Source organism: Labrus mixtus, chromosome 11, assembly GCF_963584025.1.
Source record: "Labrus mixtus chromosome 11, fLabMix1.1, whole genome shotgun sequence".
NCBI lineage: Eukaryota > Metazoa > Chordata > Actinopteri > Labriformes > Labridae > Labrus > Labrus mixtus.
In genome coordinates, this window is record NC_083622.1 from 11,713,866 (window position 1) to 11,733,350 (window position 19,485).

Sequence of the window (19,485 nt, forward strand, 5' to 3'; positions counted from 1 at the left end):
CATCTTCATCATACAGTATGTAAATGTATGTTGATTATTTCTTAATTAGTCATCAAGTCTTTGACGTGTTAACAAGAAAAAATATTCTCTGAGTACAAAGTAAATTCTTTAAAAAGCTCAATTTTGTTCTACCAACAGATAATCTGTTTACTGCCATTTTTTGTAAAGTACTGTTGGACTACATTTTGGCACAATTGTCTTTTTCTGAGCAGAAAAGGCAAACACTTTCCAGTTAAAGCTCGGCTCTATAGCATTGACCGAGCTTTAACTGGAAAATGTTTGTCATTTCTGATTAAAAAAATACATATATAGCAAAATAATATGGTAAAGCCAGATGTGGCCAGCTCTCTTGGATGAATTTGTTCTTCTCACCTCTGGTCCGAGGTACAGCCTGTTCAGGAATAAGACCAACAGAAACACATGTATGTATATTCCCTAGTGTGATTAATGCTCTTAATCTTCTTTAAACCATGACTGCACTTTCAAGCAGCATATATATATAGCTATCATTCCAGCGTAATTTTTAACAAACAGTTTCATTTTTCTTTTTTTTGGTTGTATTCCATCACGATGTGTTGCACTGTCCTATGTCTTTTTATCTGTTGTGTTTTTGTCCACTGATGTAAATCAAATTAAACTTTCAGGGACAATAAAAGGTCTGAACTGAGATCACTAATCATCATGGTGGACCAGGTTTTCCTTTGACTTTGTTTTGTGGTATTTTTAAGTATCTGAAATTATAATTAATTGCCAATTAACTATCTCTCAACAAGTGCATTTTCTGTTAATTGAGATGATTAAGCATGTATTCGTTTAAGCTCCAATTCATTTTGTGTAAGCCACACAGACAGTCCCAAACTCAACAACATCACTTCGTCAATCGTCTCACATGCTCACCTCGATCTTTAGTTCCTCCTTGTGTTGGTCGATCTCTGTGATTCGTCGTTGGACCAAAGATGGTGAATGAAGGATCCTCAGTGAGCCCCCCTCCAGCTTTTTAACGCAGGACTGACCAAAAGAGGAAATAAAAGGAGACAATGTCACCACATCCAAGCTTACACCAACAAAGGGTTAAGTCTAGACAAGATAGTTTATTTTTTAAATTTCAAGGAGCAGGAGATGTTCTCTTTCTTCTTTCGTTGAAGGTGCTACAGAGGATAAGTTGAAATACTGAATTATCATTAACAGCTGCATCGTACCCTCTCACTCTCTGTGCTGCTACTCTCTGTATCTGACTCCGCCCCCGAGGAGGCGGGGCTCTGACCGCCGGCCACTCTGGTAATCCACGGCGGCCTCGGACCCTGCTGCCACTGACTCCTGGTGCTCTCCATGTTGTGTTGGGGCATTTCTGAGAGGAAAGAAAGATGACATTAATGAGAGATACAGAGCTGGAGGAGGTGGAATATTGTAGTAATCTAATCTGCTGCACGGTTGGAGGCGTGTGAGGGATCAGCTGAGAGTTAGAGAAAGAGGATATCACAGCTGAGGAGTACTGCATAAAACACAGAAAATCCCCCCTCGGCTTTCAGGAACTGGTGTGTGAAGGAGAAAAGCCCCTCCCAGTGAAGTGAAGTGAAAGAGAGAGAGGAGGTTTCAGGATGTGGGCGATGGTTTGTGGTAGTGTTTCAGGGTCTCTTTCATAGTGAAGGACTCTGGTGTTTGTGCAGTGATAAATACTCTTTTCTTTACGAAGGCCTTTGAAGTACATGAGCAGCGACAGAGTATATGAATGGAGCTACAACAATCAATACAAACCTACAACGAGGGATCGCCCACAAAAATGTTGGAGCACATCAGAGAAGTCTTTGAAGTCCCGTGAAGGTGTACTGTTTTGTCCTGTCTGTCACATTTTCTATTGTGTTGACACTGTTTTACATCAAAGTGCTTCCCCAACATTTAGGAATTTGTCAATCTATACAGCTTTTGTATTCTGGTCTCTTTATTCGATCCACCCTTTATTCCCCTACAGCGTAGTGGCTCTATACCCTAAAGCAGTACCACAAAAACTATTTGTGGGAAAATACTTCTGATCCCTTGTGTCCAACCTTTTCCCACCATATTCTCTCGCCCTCTGTGCCCTCCCTCTCCTCCTAAATCCAGCCCTTATTAGGCTGCAGTGGATGAAGGCAGAGTGGGAACGGAGATAAATACACAGTTTAGAGATAAGAGTGAGGGCTTCCAAACATCAACTGGCACAGTGACATCCAGAGAGAGATCAGAGAGGGAAAAGACACGCAGGTCACAGACAGGAGAAATGGAGATTAAACGTCAGGATGTGGAATCTAAAAAGTAAAAAGCTAGCATCTTGTTTCTACTGATTATGACCAGATCTCAGATCAGCTGATGGCCGCTTGTGGGCAGGACTGCCGTATTCAGCCTGAACTAACGCAGGGCTCCATTTGTGTACAAGTGACAGGTCAGGACTTCAGGAAGGCTAGTTGATCACCCAAACTCTGTAACTACAGAGTCACTCTACTGCTTTACTGACTGAGCTAAACTGGCGCCCCACCGGGATTTTGAAAGATGTACCATGACTCTCACTTGCCCACATGTCCTGTCTCTCTTCAGCTGTCCTATCAGTGAAGGCAAAAATAATCTTAAAAATAAAACATAAAATAAAAATGTAAAGAAGTGCACTGTCTGTCAGCACTTTTGCCCGATCGGACACCTCCTCTTTAGATCCTTGCTTGTGTTGTACTGACTCTCTGCAGTATGTACGTCGCTTTGGATAAAAGCCGCTAAGTGAATTGAAGAATAACAGAGAAAAGAAATCCAGATTTTCATAAAGTAGATGCTCAGATGAGAAATGGAAGAATTGTATGCCCTAAAACATCTGAAAGCTGCTTTTCATATAGTAAGACCCCAATGACTAAGGTGAAAATAGGGCTCTCTCGCCTCGTTACATTGGACGCACAATTTACTCCTCAGTTAAACTTGCTATCTGTACTGATCATTTGTACAACTTTGAATAATTCCCGCTGTGCTCTTTGACCCTCTGCTTTCCAGTAAAAGCTGTCGACCTTCTGAGAAAACCCACAGAGCTTCACGCTGAGTCATATTACTAATAAAACAAACCTGAGTGCAAACCTCTGCAGTCTGACCTCCAGCTAAAGTCCACTCAGATACACTATCAACACCACAGAGAGAGAGAGAGAGAGAGAGAGAGAGAGAGGTGGAGGAAAGTCCATGATTTCATGTTGACAAAGATCTTTTGAAGCCAACAAAAGGTTAAACAAACACAATGCATGAACCAAACAAGAGAGAGTGAGACCGTTAGAAGAACACTAACTGTGGATGTCAAAATCAGCAGATACAGAAAAAGAGAGAAAAGTTCAGCCCAGGAGCAAAATCGAAGAACAAAACACACTTCTGTGCCCAAAATAATTAGGCTTGATCGTAGGGAGGGGAGCGCCTCCGGAGAATAAGATAAGAAAACAGAGATGAAATTCAAAATGAAGAGTGTGTGTGTGTGTTCATGTGTGTGTGTGTGTGAGTTATGTAATAAAGAAACCCAGACGTAAGACTTCGCTCTCACACTCCCAAACTGATCTCTGAAGACTTCATGACTCTGCAGTGCTAACGATCAACCACAGATAAGTAATAACCAGCAACAGCTGATTCACCATCACAGAGAGAGAGAGAGAGAGAGAGAGAGAGAGAGAGAGAGAGAGAGAGCAGTCATATTATCTCACTATGTGCTCGAATAATTCTTATTAGTTTCTGTCACGCTGAGGTTTCAGTCACATCACTGTATGTGTATGTTCAGTCACTTTACATATTATGTTGCTGTATGGGTAAAAACAAACAATCCCTGTTTCCACCAAGCAGTCTGTTTTAGTTCAGTACAGTTTGGTACATTTGGTAAGCGGAGTGTAAACCAGATGGAGATAGCCGTCTCAGCTATGTAATAGTGTGACATCATAGCAGCCCAACACAGAGTAGCCCGCTATAAATTAAGTTAAAGTTCAAGAAGAACAGGGATACAGTAAACTGGACGCTTTAGGGTGGGATCGGTACCCTTGGCACCCCAACAGAAGGGTACCAAAAAAGGTAGGACGGTATACAGTAGATCTCTTATTTTGGTACCATTCCCAACTTTTGACGGTGGAAACACTAATAAATGGGTACCGTACTGAACCGGACCGCTTGGTGGAAACGGGGCTTTAGACTTGAATTTATGTGAATGCTGCTGGTGTCTCTCTTTCCAAGTTAACAGGAAAGATAGAAATCCAGTTTCTACAGAGGCAGTTTGCTGGGCGGGGGAGATGGCAGTTTGGGGCATACCTTGTGTTTATGAGGTTAGGAGGATATACTGTCTTTATTATTAGGTTTGCAAAAATATTAACTGGGCTTTATTCTCTAACTGTTCAGCTTACTCTTACATATACTTCACTTTGGACAAAAGTCTTCGACTAATGAAAAGCAGAATTTGAGAATGAATTTAGTGTGTTACAAATGGGGATGGAGATGGTGAATGTTTAAGAGTATCAATATCCCTGAGAATTACACATTTTCTCACAAAGAAGACATTCAACAGTGTTTACTGAATAAATGGGGCTGATTCTGATGAGGAAACTGATGTTTGTTGTGCTTTTTGGATATGTTCCCCTGTTCCACTCGAACTAAACTGAGGTAATCAAATTGACATAGCCAGTGTGGCGGATACACAGGGGAAACATACTAAGACCTGGATCTTAACAACAAATTTGAGTTATAATATGTTCCTTAAACTAAAAGCTGGTTGCACCTCTATCAGATGAAAAAACATCCACAGTAGCCCTGTGAAATGACCTTGTCCCTGTTTGGACCCCTCGTTGGTGACTGACAAAAAGAAAAAGTGCGGCTAAGCATTGTGTACACAAAACCATAAAGTCAACACGGACAACAGCTATATTCCAACGGTAACACGCAGGACAAAAGGCCTCTGACGGTGGCATGCGCTGTGCGGTTGCGAACGCAGATTAAAGTCTGTCACTATGCTTTCAATGCAATGTACTATGTGGAAAACATGTCACACACTGAGCATGTGAGCTTAAGTGCCCTGTAAAAGAGGGAGCAATGTACAATGACAAAATTAATCCACAGAGGCCCGACGAAGAGGTCAGGTCAGTGCAGTTCTCTCAGATCTGCGACAGAAATATCAAATTCAATGCACATTTATGAATACTGGTTTTTTGTAGAATTGACTAAACAAGTATATTGTGTTAGTAAATAGCGAGCTAAGTGACCCAGCAGTGACAGGGACTATCCTCTGGGTCACTATGCACTGCACTGTTAACAGCAGATAGGTGATGTGTGTCAGCTGTGAGGGATGAAACAGAACTGTTGGATACGGAAAGGAAGGACTCGCACACAGAGAACAAAAGGGAGTACGACAGGAGTCTTGATTGACAATGTTCTTGAACGATCATATTTGGGCTGAACAATATTTTTCAATCAAGACCCTGTACCCTTATGTATTTTCCTGACAGCGCTTCCTTCAGCTTGTTTCGCTCAGATGCGATTAAAACAGCGGCATAAAGTATCTATCCAGATAACATATGCTTCTTTAGTCTCTGTAAGTGGAGTCCTCTCGTCTGCTAGAGGCATAAAACCAAAACCCAAAACCAGCTATTAATCTTCTGATCTAGTTCGACAAGTCTGTGTTATTTCCCCCTCCACAATTACAGGCTGGGGTTTCATTCAAACAGACCAAATCTCCACTCTGTGATCAACAGCAGGCCTGACATCATCACATTTGTGTCTAATGCACACAATGTTTCCAGAGAGGATAAGTTGTTTTCCTGTTTTTTGGTCAAATGGGAGCCCTTCTTCGTGCCACTTCTTTTATCTAACCATGCTTCACTTTGGGTCTTCCAAAATTAAGAAACACAATAAGTCAATGTGCATCATTTTAAAAGACTTGTGTTTGGATGGACAAACATTTAGCGTTGTGTTTGTGTACACTAATTTGTATGTGCTAGATTCTTTTAAAGGGTAAATAACGGCCACACCTTCTACATGTGCGCACGTGAAAGCAACATCAACCTCTATTTGTTTGAATTTGTAATGGCAATTATTTTTGCATTATCAAACAGTTGCTGGCCTGTCTTTACATTTGTGCAAAGATCATACTGTCATCATACGGATTAATAAACCATGGGGGACTCTCCAGCAGTGACCTCTGGACCTTCTGCATGCGGCTCCCGCTGGCTCGGCGCCAAAGAGCAGGAAGCTGTCATCATGGTACACAGTTGTGAGCCGGAAAAGCAGGTGAGAGGAGAGTGTTTTGGCTCTCATGCAGCTGTCAATGTGTGACTGCGAGACAAAAGTGGCAAGTCCTGAATAGCACCTGGGCGGCAAAGCACGAGACAAAATACCCCCAAGCAGAGAGAACAAGCAGGAAAACAAATGCAGTTCAATGCATTCTGAATCATGCAATTGAGCCACTTAAAATTAATCAGACTATTAAGTGGGAAAAAAAGAGACGACCTAAATCACAGCTGCAGGGCTCATATCTGCACTCACACTCTCGTTTAGTGGTGTGTTTTTCTACATTCTTTCTGAAATGTGTCTGACAAGCTGGTCTCAGTTTGAAATGTTGTGCAGTGACAAAAGTAGCTTTGTGTGTAGAACATTTTTTTCTGCAGTTTAAATCATCAGTTGTACATGTCAAGGTTATAGCGAGAGTCTCACACAATCTAGTATCATACAGGTTATTCTCAAGAAGTAAGCCTGAAGATTAGTAGAGTTTTATGTTAGAGAAAACAGACATTCTGGTTTAGCACTAATAGAAGCAAGGCCTGTCTGCAAGTTTTGCTCCCAATACCAAAAGAGTATTTTTTTGTAATACCATGGTCTCCACTTTTTTAAGTTCAGCCAAGAGAGGCCACTATCTAAAATGTTCAGTGCAGAGCAAAAGCAGCTGTTCAACAACTCTGCTGTAATTAAATATTAAAGATCCTGGATTCATGACCATAAATCTGACCAGATGTTGGAGGCTATTAACCGATCAGTCAAAGACCATTTTCCAGCACTACAGGTATAGCCTGAGCTGCAAAAATTCAGTGCTACCACAAAGATATGTTGCACAAAAGAGTGCAAATCAAGAAAGCGACTAACCCTGTCAGTGTTGAATCAAACAATCCGTCTTAAAAGTAAAACTTTAAACTATAAGAAACATTTTTAAGTCTGTTTCTGGGGGGATAAAAGTAGACACTAAGGAGAATTTATGAAAGCAGTTAAAATCAATAAATAAAAACAGCAAAAAAACAATGGTACTTTGTCACTCAATGACCGCAAAGTAGTGCTTATCAAATAGTTGTAGTTTTACATCTGTTGCATGCAAAGGCAAAAACACTGGTTTGTTTTTGTTTGTTTTATCGACACCAACAGGAGCCTTTTGCTGTCTTTTTTGCTTAAATCAATGCATTTTTAATATGTTTGGTTTTGAAATCATTGTCAGAGTTAAACACCAGATTGAAAACCTAACCACAGGCCAGGGAAATGTATATGACATTTTACAGATTAAATTTATAAACAACAAAATCAGTGTCACATTCAGTAGGCAGCTAAACGAACAATGACAATAATAATGTTATGGCTAAATTCCATTTATCTTCTAAACCCAGGTATCATGTATGCTGGCTCACTGTCACACTGTTAAGGAAAACTGGGACACTTATAAAATAGATGGAGCCATAATTAATGTTATTAGTGACACCTGAGGGTTTTTTTTTTCACTGTGACGAGTATAAAAATCAGCTGTGAAAAAGGTTGCAGCACATATGAAATGCATTAGATATACATGTACCTACAGACTTTAAATAGAATGAGAAAAACTCCTTGAGTTAAGGATTGAAGGTGTGTTATGGGAAAGGGCAGTTATCAGTTCCCATCTGCAGGTTCATCTGCACTGTCAGAGATTCCTTTGGCATTAGTAAAGCCCTGGGAATCATGATGCAAGAAAAGAGTGATCCACTAATGACAGCACAGGACGCAGGGCTCAGACACAGATTTGACCGAAGGGCGGGCAAAACAAGGCGTGTGTGTGACTGTGTATGCGAGTGAGAGACAGAATAACTAAAGACAGAAGTCCCCAGACAGCAGACCCTCCCAACCAAACCCAATCTCTCCTCACAATCCTGCCTCCACCTACACTCCCTCTGACCGTGTTTACCCTGTGTGAGCTGATGGGGGGGATAAAAGGAGAGATATCCCAGGGTCACTGTAAACAAAAGGGGAATTTATGTAATCTGAGGTTTATTGTCATGGGACAAGGTTTGACTGAGAAACAGCTGAGAGAAAGTTACTGTGAGTGTGAACATTTTTTTACAAATAAGGTATGAATAATCTTAATTAGACTATATGAGGTCTATATTTAGCTCAAAATATGATACATTTTTTAATATGAATCAATGAACTAGGAATATTTTACAAATAATGCATTGTTTTAAACAAGAGGGAGCTTAAATATCAGGAAGCAAGCCATATAAATTCCTCTTATGGGTGCAGACGGATGTTATTCTACTTTAAAAAGAGTAGCTATAACTTTCACTATGAAAACACAAAGTAGGCTACGGGCTATAAGTTGAGCACACTTGAACATGTTCTTCTCGTGTGGGGAAGTTGTTGTTTGCCTGTTATTTACGAGAGGAACCGCACAAGCTTTGTCGACTTGAAACAACAATATATGAACACAACTCTTACCTGAAAAACGTGCTCCAGCCTTAAGGATAACAGCTGTGGCTCCTCCAGGTCACAACATAGTACAGCCGGAGAAAAATGACAGAGGGGGAAACGCGGAAAAAAACGAGAGAAACGTCACTTCAGCGAACTTTTTTTTTTTTTTTGAGGCGCTTTCACTTTCTGAAAGCTCGAGTCTGGAGCGCGTGAAGTTGCCTCGCGCTCGCTAAAAGTTTTCTGAGACTCTGACAGGCACGTTGTCTCGCTTCCCCCCCCTGTTTGTTTTATCTCCAGCTGGTTTGATTCAATACCTCCCCGGTGACATGACAGCTCGGTCAGTGTGAGTAGAGCTGCTGTCGGCGCCAACAGGTGAGACTGAAGTGAGGCCACGCGGAGGCGGGCGATGACGGAGGCGGGTGTTGACAAATAATGTAGACTGACTGTTTTGAAGGTATAGCCTACATTTCAAAGCACGAATAGGCTACTAGTCGACTTCTCCACTGGTTTCTGCTCTGTGCTGACAGTGAGAGTCCCGTTCAAGTCCAGCACCGAAATGGGATTTCTATTCTGGGAACTGACGAGGCTTTTTCATTGTGGAGTGCTGAACCAAAGAGTCATCCAGGCATATTGCCAGTAGGCCTACACTGTGAAGTTAGACCTCTTAAATACTTTTCATGCAAGTCTCCCAGGGGAAAACTTTGATATTATAAAGGTACAAGAGGAGACTGTAGGGTGTAGGCTACTGATCAAAATAGACTGCAAATTGCATTTATTCCCAGTTGAAAAGGTTTCTTCCACTTACGCTTTACCAGTTTATGGCTGCAGCTTGATTGCACCATGTATGAATTCATATTGAGTATAAACCTCGTTTGTGGGTTTTTATACTTCCATGAGGGGAAGTGTATGCACATTGAACATTATTGAGGAAAAGTGTAAGTTATTGATTGAGACCATGACCTCATTAGGGACAGAAGGTATAAATCAAGCAGATCAAGGGAAAAGTAGAATAGAAAAAAGAAGTAGAATCTTCTTCCACTCCTGAAGTCGCCCCCCTGCTGGCCATTAAAATTAATGCAGATTTTTGGGCCATGCACATTATAGCTTCACTTTTCAGACCCCTTGGCTACGATCACTTCTTACATAAAGTCTGTGACATTTGCTCAGGTTGAGGGTTGGTTCAGCTACTCAGGGAGCTACAGGGAGGTCACAGCACTGAGTGCACTAATAAGAATGGCAGAGCTACATTTAAGGCAGGCGTGTTATGTTGGATATTAAGTTTGTCTTTTAGTAGCTGACAAATAAGAGAGGTGGTAGAGATGCTGTGGTGAGCTAAGGTTTAATCTTTTTAGAGTTTTTAGTGCTGGTAAATGTGATATTTGTATTTTTATTCTTTGTTAAGCCACTACAAGATGTGATAGTTGATTCTTCAACAGTGTAAGTGCCTTATGGCTTTTAGTGTATACTGAATTGAACAGGAACTGAAACGCTTTTCTAAAACAAAGTGCAACATCAGAGAGATTGCAATCAAACTGCTGCAGTACATGTTCGTTCCTCATTCATTCATTTTATACTAAGGCCCTGTTCACAGCTGACATTGTTCATTGCTTCATATTTCTACAGAGTTCAACAGGCCGTACAGAATAAGTAGTTATTAAAATATCATAAAACACCATCAGATATCCAATATCCTTCATGGCATTATGACTGAAATCTTTGAGAAATCCCATGACAGGGCGACTGAGACTGAGAGTATGTAAACAAACATATTTCTCAGAAAACGTATTATTGAGGACCCCAAACAGGGTGCGAGTCCCTTTACAGTGGTCTTACATTGATCCCAGTGGAGATTAAAATACCATAAAGTATTACACAGTCACTGTAAACATACCAGTGAGTACCTCAGTAATGTAAATTCCTGTAGCTGATGTTTGTGCTACTTTAAGAGCTTAAAATACCACACTTGTTATTGGAGGTTTTTCAATGACTTAAAGACAACTCTGACTCAGTCCTTAAACAGTTACACTTTCCTCAGGGTCTCATCTGCTCTGAGGGTTTTATCGCTCCGACTGGCCTCTTTACAGCTCCTTCTGAATGAGCTGATAGTGTAATAGATTATTTCCACTGACATGTGGCCGGTGTGACAGAATGGGCAGCAGGTTTTCAGTGTGGCACGGTGTAAGTGGGCTGAGGGGGAGACTGAAAGAGGCCGGGCAGATGGGTGACACAGACTGGGTGAAAGGACAGCTGGCACCTTCGCTTCCCGCCGGTAAAAAAAAACAAAAAAAAACAAAAAGCCAACAAAGAAATGGACTATTTTACGTAGAGACCTCTGTACCTCTAAAGCAACATATCTTCAGTTTGAGGACAACAGCAGCCACACGCCTCCTGTCTGGAAGAAATCAAACAATGCAGGTGTCTGTTAGTGAGGAACATAAAGTGAGGCAGAAGCTGCCTCATAATGCTGTTTGTCTCAAGTGCTGACATGGACATCTGGTGGACGATGTGAATGTGCTATAATAGTATTAGCTTACATGTGACCGTGCAACTCTCCCCCCCCCCCCCCCCCCCCCCCCACACACACACACACACACACGCACACACACGCACACAAATAACCTTCTCTCTTACCTACACCTTTAACTTCACTTTCTTTATTACAGGACTTCTTTATTTCAAGTGTCTGTGCATGTTTTATAGAAAATAAAACCCTGCAGGCGAAAAACATGACAGATTTTCATACAAAGACCCACCAAGAAACAATAAGTGCAGCTGGATCAGATTAAATACAGCAGGATGATAAACTGAGTAACAGGACAATAAGCTTTGTATTGAAGGGGATGCAAAGATCCAGCCCTTTTGTCATGATCCTAACACTTTGGGGGGAGTTTACCTTTAAGTTTTTTAAGGACACATTGCTCTCTTATGCACCTGTCGTATGAAATGTATGTGCAAAGGTTTTTTCTACTTTGTCAGTGTCATGATCCTAATACCTTCACTCAGGGTTTCTGCAGATGAAATATACCAATCTGAGGCAACACTTATTACAAATGTTAAATTTGTAATCCTCACAGTAAAAATATTTGTAGTTTCATGACTTGTCAGGGATTAATGCTGTTAATACTGTGACTATTTTGTGACAAAGTAACCACATTAAATGTATTGTAGTCACATTATGGACAATACATGGTTAGCTTTGGGAAGTCAGCATCAGTGTAATCTTTCACATAACGTTGATGCATCTGTGTTTGTTCATATGCATTTTTATCCATTCATATAATAAAACCGGAGAAACTTCCTAATAATGCAAAAACCTGGAATACATTATAAAACTAGTGAGTTGTCTGCTACAGCTTACATAAAATAGTGTTTTTTTTCTGCTTTTGCATGATAGGCAATCATTAATTCAAGAGCTCTTGATTCATTCAAAAGGTTATTCATTACTCCTTTTGACATTTTCTAGTTAAACTTAAGCGATTTCATTTTGCGCTGCTGCCATCACATAGTTTGATGACTCGCTCCAATGTTCAAAATCTTTACAGCAAAGGTAGAAATATGACAACTTTCAGACCATTACAAACTACTTTTCCCATAATGAAAATAGAAAACATACTTTTCTTAGATTTTTACATCTGCTTCAAATTTCACACCTCCTAAACGTAAAGCTGTTTATTATCAGTGGAATTCCCTTTTTCATAACTGTAGTTTAAAAATAAAATCTGCATCATTGGAAGTTTCATACAACGTAGTATCACATGTGCTTGTTTCGAGACGTGGTCGAGACTGACGCAGTCACTCCCAAACGAACCTGTTTTACCGGCTGATGAGCTGCTCAGTCAGGCTGAGAGCAGCACAGACAACATTTGGAAAACCAGAAACCAGCTTCACTAGAGGTGGAACAAAATATTGATTCAGCAATATATATATATCTGACTCCTGTGATACAATTATTAAATCTCTGGTGTCAAATATATATTAATAGAAAAAAACATCTGGCGTATGAAGTCTTCCTTGCCATTTTGATTCACACCAGCACCACTTAATAACTCCACACGGTGGCGCTAATACCATGAATAAAGACAACGTAAATAAAGGTGTATTGGCTAAAGAAGAAGACCAAAGACGTCTAAATGCAAATGGAATGGTTTCATATTCCTGCCATGCAAGAAAAAAAGGCTGTGGTTGGCAGGACAGGAAGTGGAGCAAGTGTGTGTGTGCGCGTGTGTGAATGTGTGTCCTTGGCTAAAGGAGTCCGGAATCACTGGAAAGGCCATGTGGAAGAACTGAATTGTTCCAGTTAAGCATTCATGAATACTAAACCGAACCATGAATGGAAGATTCCTTTTCCAAGCCCTCGTTGTTCTACGTTTCCTCCCCAATTCAGAAAAAAACAGCTGAATAAAGAATACTCTCATTTATATTTATTTAAAATACAAAATAAAGTTCATAGTTTTTTTCTTCATTTACAGATCTTAAGCTCTCCTTTTCTGATTATTGAAAAAGAACTGATTGCATTTTGAATTTTGAGCAAGTTTACACACGGGTTGTTCTTTTTTGCAGCACTACAGTTTTGGAGAGCGATTCAATATCTCACCATCAACTTTTACTCTAGCCCAAAATTAACCCTTGTACGGCTGAATTCCTCTCGTAATTCCTCCATGACTAACATCATCTTAGTTTCTTCACCTCTGCCTTTGAAGTCCGTATTAAAGCCAACACTGATTAAGAACTCACCTCTCAGTGGAGATTTTATTAAACCAAGTAAAATAAGGAAAGAATCAGGGCTTCATGGTGAAGAGACTAAAACCCTTTTCACACATATGGAAATCTCCTGAAAAACTCCAGAGATTTGGCTACCCGGAGGTTCTTTAGGCTATTTTGTGAACGCAAACAGCCGCATTTTTCGCGCGGACTATATCTAGATATTATCCGGAGTACATATGTGAAAACGGCTTTAGACTGAAAGAGGTGCAGTTAAAGTTACAAGTTTCAAGTACTGCTCTAAGTTTGATCACACTGACGCATGTAGCTGCAGGCTAGATGCTGATCCAACATCTATTAAAATATAAATCTTTATATTTACATAAATACACAGATTAATGCACTAAATGGTTTTGGTTAATCTTGATTGGAGGCTAACATGTAAATGTACGTGTTTCACTATAATGCAGTTGATGTGATTCTCCCTTCCTTTAGAGGGAAATTCAGACTTGATGGACTCCACAAACCAGATTGGCAGGCACTGAGATATCTGCAAAGGAAGAAGAGAAACAGACTGTTATCAGGGTAGACATGTAGTTAGGAGTAAAACAAATTCAATAATCTTATTAAAACTTAAATGACATTTTCAGGCCTGGATTTCTGAAAACAGAGCAGGGGGAAGAGGTTATGAAATGAAGCTTTTGATACCTAATTTCTTCGGTTTGGGGAGATTCAGGTTTTCCATGATGTTCACAAACTCGTCCTGGCTCTTGGTCAAGCGTGGGTTAAACCTGCGCTCCTCACCGACTGTAGACGCCGTCTGACCTGATTAACGAGGACAGGCACAGACAATATGTCAAATATGGAAGTGGTCGTGTTCATGGACACAAACTGCAGAGAAACCACATGTTGCTGACAGACATTTAGAACACTTTGTGATCATTTTATGTGATTAATCGTCTCACACACATGTATCAGATGATAGAAATAAATCTGAATGTATCAAACTGAATCTCACATTAGACAGATTGTGGAATGGCATTTATTTTCATCCATCTTTACTTTATGTACCGTAAAACTTCTATTAATAGCCCAGGCTTTTATTTATTTTAGTCCATGAAATGACCCTGCTTTTATTTGGGACAGACGTCAATAAGAGACGGCTTTGAATTATTATCAAACAAAACATGTGCAAAGCACAGACGGGAAAGAGTATAAAACTGTTAAGTAACACCAGAAAGAATATTTACCTGTGTCCAAAACGAGGATATCAATAAACACATGAAAAAATCACGAGATTGATCTTAGTTGATAAAACGTGTCGTGCTGCTTCTTATTTTCTGATCCACAAACTCTTTTGACACTTCATGCAGAGGGCCCTCTGATTGAGACCGGCCTTTATTTTGTCAAAACGGGCAGCAACACCAGGCTACTAAAAGGGACTGGGCCTTAAATTGTGACGGGCTTTTCTTTGAAGTTTTACAGTATATCAATCAATTAAATGATCAACTGCTTGTTAAGACACAAATATTCATGTCTGAAAAGCCTCACGTGTTTACACTGCAGTGTTTCCCCTAGGTTTACAGCTTTGGGGGGGGGGGGGACACACACGCTGACACGCCAACACAAACACTTGAAGGAATCTTGGTGTTCATGTGTTACTTTTAATGACAGCTGTCCTTTTCTATTGGAAAGGTATCCTTAAATGACTTCTTCCCCTGATTTCCGACTCTATCCACTATCCTATCTCTACAATAAAGGCACAAAAATAAATCTCTTTTTTACTTGACCTTCAAGGGGGGCGGGGGCCGTTGGGGGTGCGGGCCGCTCCCCTAATATAATGGTAGGGGAAACACTACACTTGTAATAACAATTTTATCATTAGGAATTGTTTGCTGCATAAGGGAGTTTTTTTTTTTTTTTAAAGATTTATTTTTGGGCTTTTTTTTGCCTTTAATGGACGGATAGGACAGTGGATAGAGTCTGAAATCAGGTAAAGAGAATGAGAGAGAGAGAGAGAGAGGGGAATGGCATGAAGGAAAGGAGCCAGAGGTCGGATTCGAACCCAACCGCCCACTTGGAGCACTACAATCTCCATACATGGGACGCACGCACTAACCACTGCACCACCTTCACCCCGCAAAAAAGGAGCTTTTTAACACTTTACAGGCCCTTAAAGTTTGTATTCAACTTAGATTTTCCACCAGTCTCCCCATGAAATATGTGATAAGCATGCAGTGATGTGGATTTTTAGCTTACCTAAGTAGTCATGTGCCGGGTAGATGAGGCACTGGTCAGGCAGAGAAAAGATCTTCTGATGGACTGACTGATAGAGCCTCTTAGGGCAGCCTGAATTAGAAAGACAACTATTAGAAGGTTAGATAAGTCCAAAGGTAAACGAAGCATTACTGCCCCCCTGTGTTCCTCTAGCAGCATTACCAAAATAAAGATTTTTTTTGTTTTGTCATGCAGCCTTTTTGGAAATAAAATGACTGAAACACAAAGCCTTTTATGTCAGATTATTAATGTGTCAAGTGTGTCTCTACCCTGCTGGAAGTCCGTCCTGCCACAGCCTCTGATGAGCAGAGCGTCTCCAGTAAAAGCCATGCTCTGATCATCTGTAACCAGCGACACACACCCATCGGTGTGTCCAGGCGTCTCTCTCACCGTCAGATGCTAAAGGGGAGAAAAGACGAAAGTCAAATCTCGGCATGAAACGTTTTTTTATGAAGCAGTTTTAACAACAACGTTTCAGTCAAACAGATAAAATGATCCAGAATACAAAATATCTACAATCCTAACTTGGTTAAAAATTGCATCCAAGCCCGATTGCAGCTTACATTTTGACGCAATGATACATTCATACACTAAGAAGGGGGTTTGGGATTTAATTTAGACAGTGAATTAAGTAATATGTTCTTCTCACATGTTTCCCAAAGGGGAGCTTGTCGCCCTCTGACAGGAGGATATCTGCAGTGGCGCCGCTGAATTTAGAGATTGCACTCTTCAGCCCAAGCAATCTTTTCTTCATCAGCCCCGTGCTTGTGATGTGGTCAGCGTGGCAGTGGGTGTTTACTGTCAGAATACATAAGATAGCCTTATTGTCCACAATGGGAAATATTGATGTTCACAGATTCAGAATCAGGTAAGTTCCACTGGGAGTCAAACATCAAACAGAGAATATATACAGGGTACGGATGAATGGATGTCGAGGCTGGATCTCTACATCTGTGTTAGCGAATGCTGTCAATGCAGAGAGGAGAAAACTGTTTGATAACAACTTCATAAAGTTAATCCACAAAATGTTATTTTCCTAATTGATGAATTAGGCATACTCTGGAAAATAGCTCATGATTTAAAGTAAAGGTTTTGTTTGAGATGTTTTCAAGTTTGGACTGTTTTAATGGATAGAAGTGGAATCCAAGTAAATGTGTTGAGCTATGGTTTCATCACGCATACTTCAAATTTTTAATAACAATATTGTAATGATGCTTTAAATATTTGATGTCAGCTAGAAAACTCATTCTAGCGTGTACATGTGTCTATAAGCATAACTTATTATAACTAAGTCCCTTCATGATCTTAAAATAGTTAGGTGTGAAATTAGCAAACAGCATATGGAACTGGCAGCATTTTCAAATGATTTACTCTAAAGTAATTATGAATATTGACCAAAATAGAAAACTAATATTTCAACCATATTATTTGCCATAACACCCAGACGTTGGAGTACACAGATTTATGTTTTCTGACTTCATGGAGACATCACAATATATATCTTATGCCCGTCCATGAGAAGCAATACCTGCCACTTTTACATGGAGCCCCAGTTCATGTATGAGCTTCAGGTCCCTGTCAATGGTCTCCAGTACAGGATCGATGAGGATCGCCTCCTTGTTGTCCGTGTCTGCCAGCAGGTAGGTGTAGGTGCTGCTCTCCTTCTCAAACAGCTGAACAAAAAGGACAGGTGAGGAGTGACTCTGCTGTACTGTACAACGCAAAGCAACAGGTGGTGGCTTATAACATCGTAAAAGAACACAAGAAATGTGCTTTTTTTGTGACGATATGAAAGTCTATTTTAGGTCTGCTTCCCTCGTACCTTCTGACCTTCATCAGTCAGAAGAGTACAGGGACTTATAATCTTCGCTTCTCGGGACCTTTTCTTCCTGTCTGTTCCAAAAGTCAGAACTGAACTGGGGGGGGAAAGGTGTTTCAGTTTGCTGCTCCCTTGACTTGAATTACAAAAAGACCTGAAACTTAACGAGCTTCTCTCGTTGGACGCGTTCAAGAGGCGGACGCACCTGGCTGTAGATGTTCTACCTGATGTGTTTGTGGGTGATTTTGACAAACATTTGCTGCTCAGATTTGTTATTTGTGTCTTTTAATGCCTAATGATGTATTTTTTTTTTTTTGTATTTGTACATTTGTCTGCCTCGTTGTTTGTGTGAAACTCTGTTAATTGTGCTGCTGCCTGTCTCGGCCAGGACGCTCTGGAAAAATAGATTTTTAATCTCAATGAATTTTTCTTTCCTGGTTAAATAAAGGTTAAATAAAAAAAAGACTTGTAAGCATGAAAATGTAACCTAGATATTAAATAATTAAAATACTTTGATAAAGATGAAAGCTGCTAAAAGAGGTTGTTTTTTGGGGGGACTGTTCTTTCCAAGGTCAGGTCAATAATAATAAAAAAAAGACATAAAACATTGCTCCTCCACTGGACAAGAGGCATCCATCTGACCACATATATTTTCTTAAAGAATCTATTTGGCTAAAAATGTACTCCACAGATCCTGTCATATAGTTGTGCTCATTTCAAATAAGTACACATTAATACACAAAGATAACTGAGACTCCATCTCACCTTTCTAAACTCACTTCCTGCTAATGCTAGCGTTAGCTTATGCTACCTGGTACCAAAATATTTACAAACTTTACTGCTTTTTCTGTTTTCTTTAAAGTAACTAATTGAACTAAAATGCGGTGGAAAACATCAAAGTATATTAACGTACTTGTCTGAAGAAGAGCCCATCCTTAAGCGCCACCCTGGAGCAGTACGATCTCCTTGGAGCTCGCACCGGGCCAAAGTCATAACTTACGCCGGGGCAGAAGCGCCTGCTCTCGGCTGCTGCGTCACTCCAACCCTCGGTGTTTGGTCGGAGGCGGAGCGTGAGAGCCAGAGCCCGGTGAAGCGCTGTCACCCTGCTTACCGTTATCACCGAGCTCATTGTCGTTCCTCGATGCTATCCTAGCCGTCCTAGCGGATCTTAACCGGGACAAATGTGATGATAATGAGCAGTTAATGCCTTCCGGGTTGCAAGTATTAAATTGTGCAGCCTCGTTTTGCTGGAGCCTCTGGAGGACAATAACACACTACTTAAGAAAACCCACAGCTCCGAGTCGTCTGACAGCTTTCCTCAGATGAACTCAAGAGATAAAAGTGAAGTGTGCAATAATCAGTGTTTGTTAATGAGCAACCAAACGTTGGTTAATCCCACTTTTCGCCCTCTACAGTGAGGCAGGTCAACTTCCTCCACACTCATGTCTCTGCAGGTCAACATACTGCAGCACTGACATGCAGGAACTGCACACTGCATTCACAACAGTGGTGTCTGACTCACTGCAGAGCACTTGAACTACGTGACCGTTGTCTGCTTCTTCTTCTTCTTCTTCTTTGGATTTTATTGGCAGCTGGCATCCAAAAAGTTGCATTACTGCCATCTGCTGGATTTAATTATTACTCACATTCCTATATCCTCCTCAATAAACCTGTTCTCAAGAGATATTTAAACAAGCATCTTCGTCCTCTCCCTCTCTCCCCACACTCCAAAATTCTTTTGAAATCTCTTCTTACGAGTCCCTCTCTCTCCATTTCTGACATCATGTTATGTCTATGTGCTACATACTTTCTGCGAGATAGATACTTTCTGTGCCTGAATCATTTCTAATTTTGCAAGTGTTGTCTTTGCTGCAGATACCACACTCCCATACTCAATCCTAGTTCGTGACTGTCGTCATGTAGCCTATTCTACTTTGTAAAGTAGTCTCACAGACTAGCCAGGTGATGCCAGGTGACTGCTGCCACTAAATGTTACTACTTATTGAAATGACAATAACAAATAGCCA

At 40.6% G+C, this 19,485-nt stretch overlaps 2 protein-coding genes across 6 annotated transcripts in view; both read right to left on the reverse strand.

Annotated features, from left to right (window-relative positions):
* The window catches only part of phldb3 (pleckstrin homology-like domain, family B, member 3), a 30,351-nt gene extending 21,157 nt beyond the window's left edge, over positions 1–9,194 (reverse strand). For 2 of the 5 annotated variants that reach the window (XM_061050047.1, XM_061050044.1), the window contains exons 1-3: positions 8,689–9,194; positions 1,200–1,348; positions 898–1,008 (exon numbers count right to left, since the gene is read on the reverse strand). In XM_061050047.1, coding sequence (XP_060906030.1) covers positions 898–1,008; positions 1,200–1,346 — 258 coding nt within the window. In that variant the 5' untranslated portion in view covers positions 1,347–1,348; positions 8,689–9,194. The remainder of the gene's footprint in view (positions 1–897; positions 1,009–1,199; positions 1,349–8,688) is intronic. The other 3 variants (XM_061050046.1, XM_061050043.1, XM_061050045.1) reach the window with 2 other exon arrangements.
* Positions 9,195–13,067: 3,873 nt separating this feature from the next.
* ethe1 (ETHE1 persulfide dioxygenase) lies at positions 13,068–18,921 on the reverse strand. Its single transcript, XM_061050070.1, has 7 exons — positions 18,372–18,921; positions 17,168–17,312; positions 16,289–16,437; positions 15,909–16,038; positions 15,622–15,711; positions 14,071–14,187; positions 13,068–13,912 (listed from the first exon to the last, which is right to left on the reverse strand). Exons 1-7 carry the CDS (start codon positions 18,585–18,587, stop codon positions 13,866–13,868), a joined length of 894 nt encoding a protein of 297 aa, XP_060906053.1. The 5' UTR covers positions 18,588–18,921; the 3' UTR covers positions 13,068–13,865.
* Between the last annotated feature and the right edge of the window lie 564 nt (positions 18,922–19,485).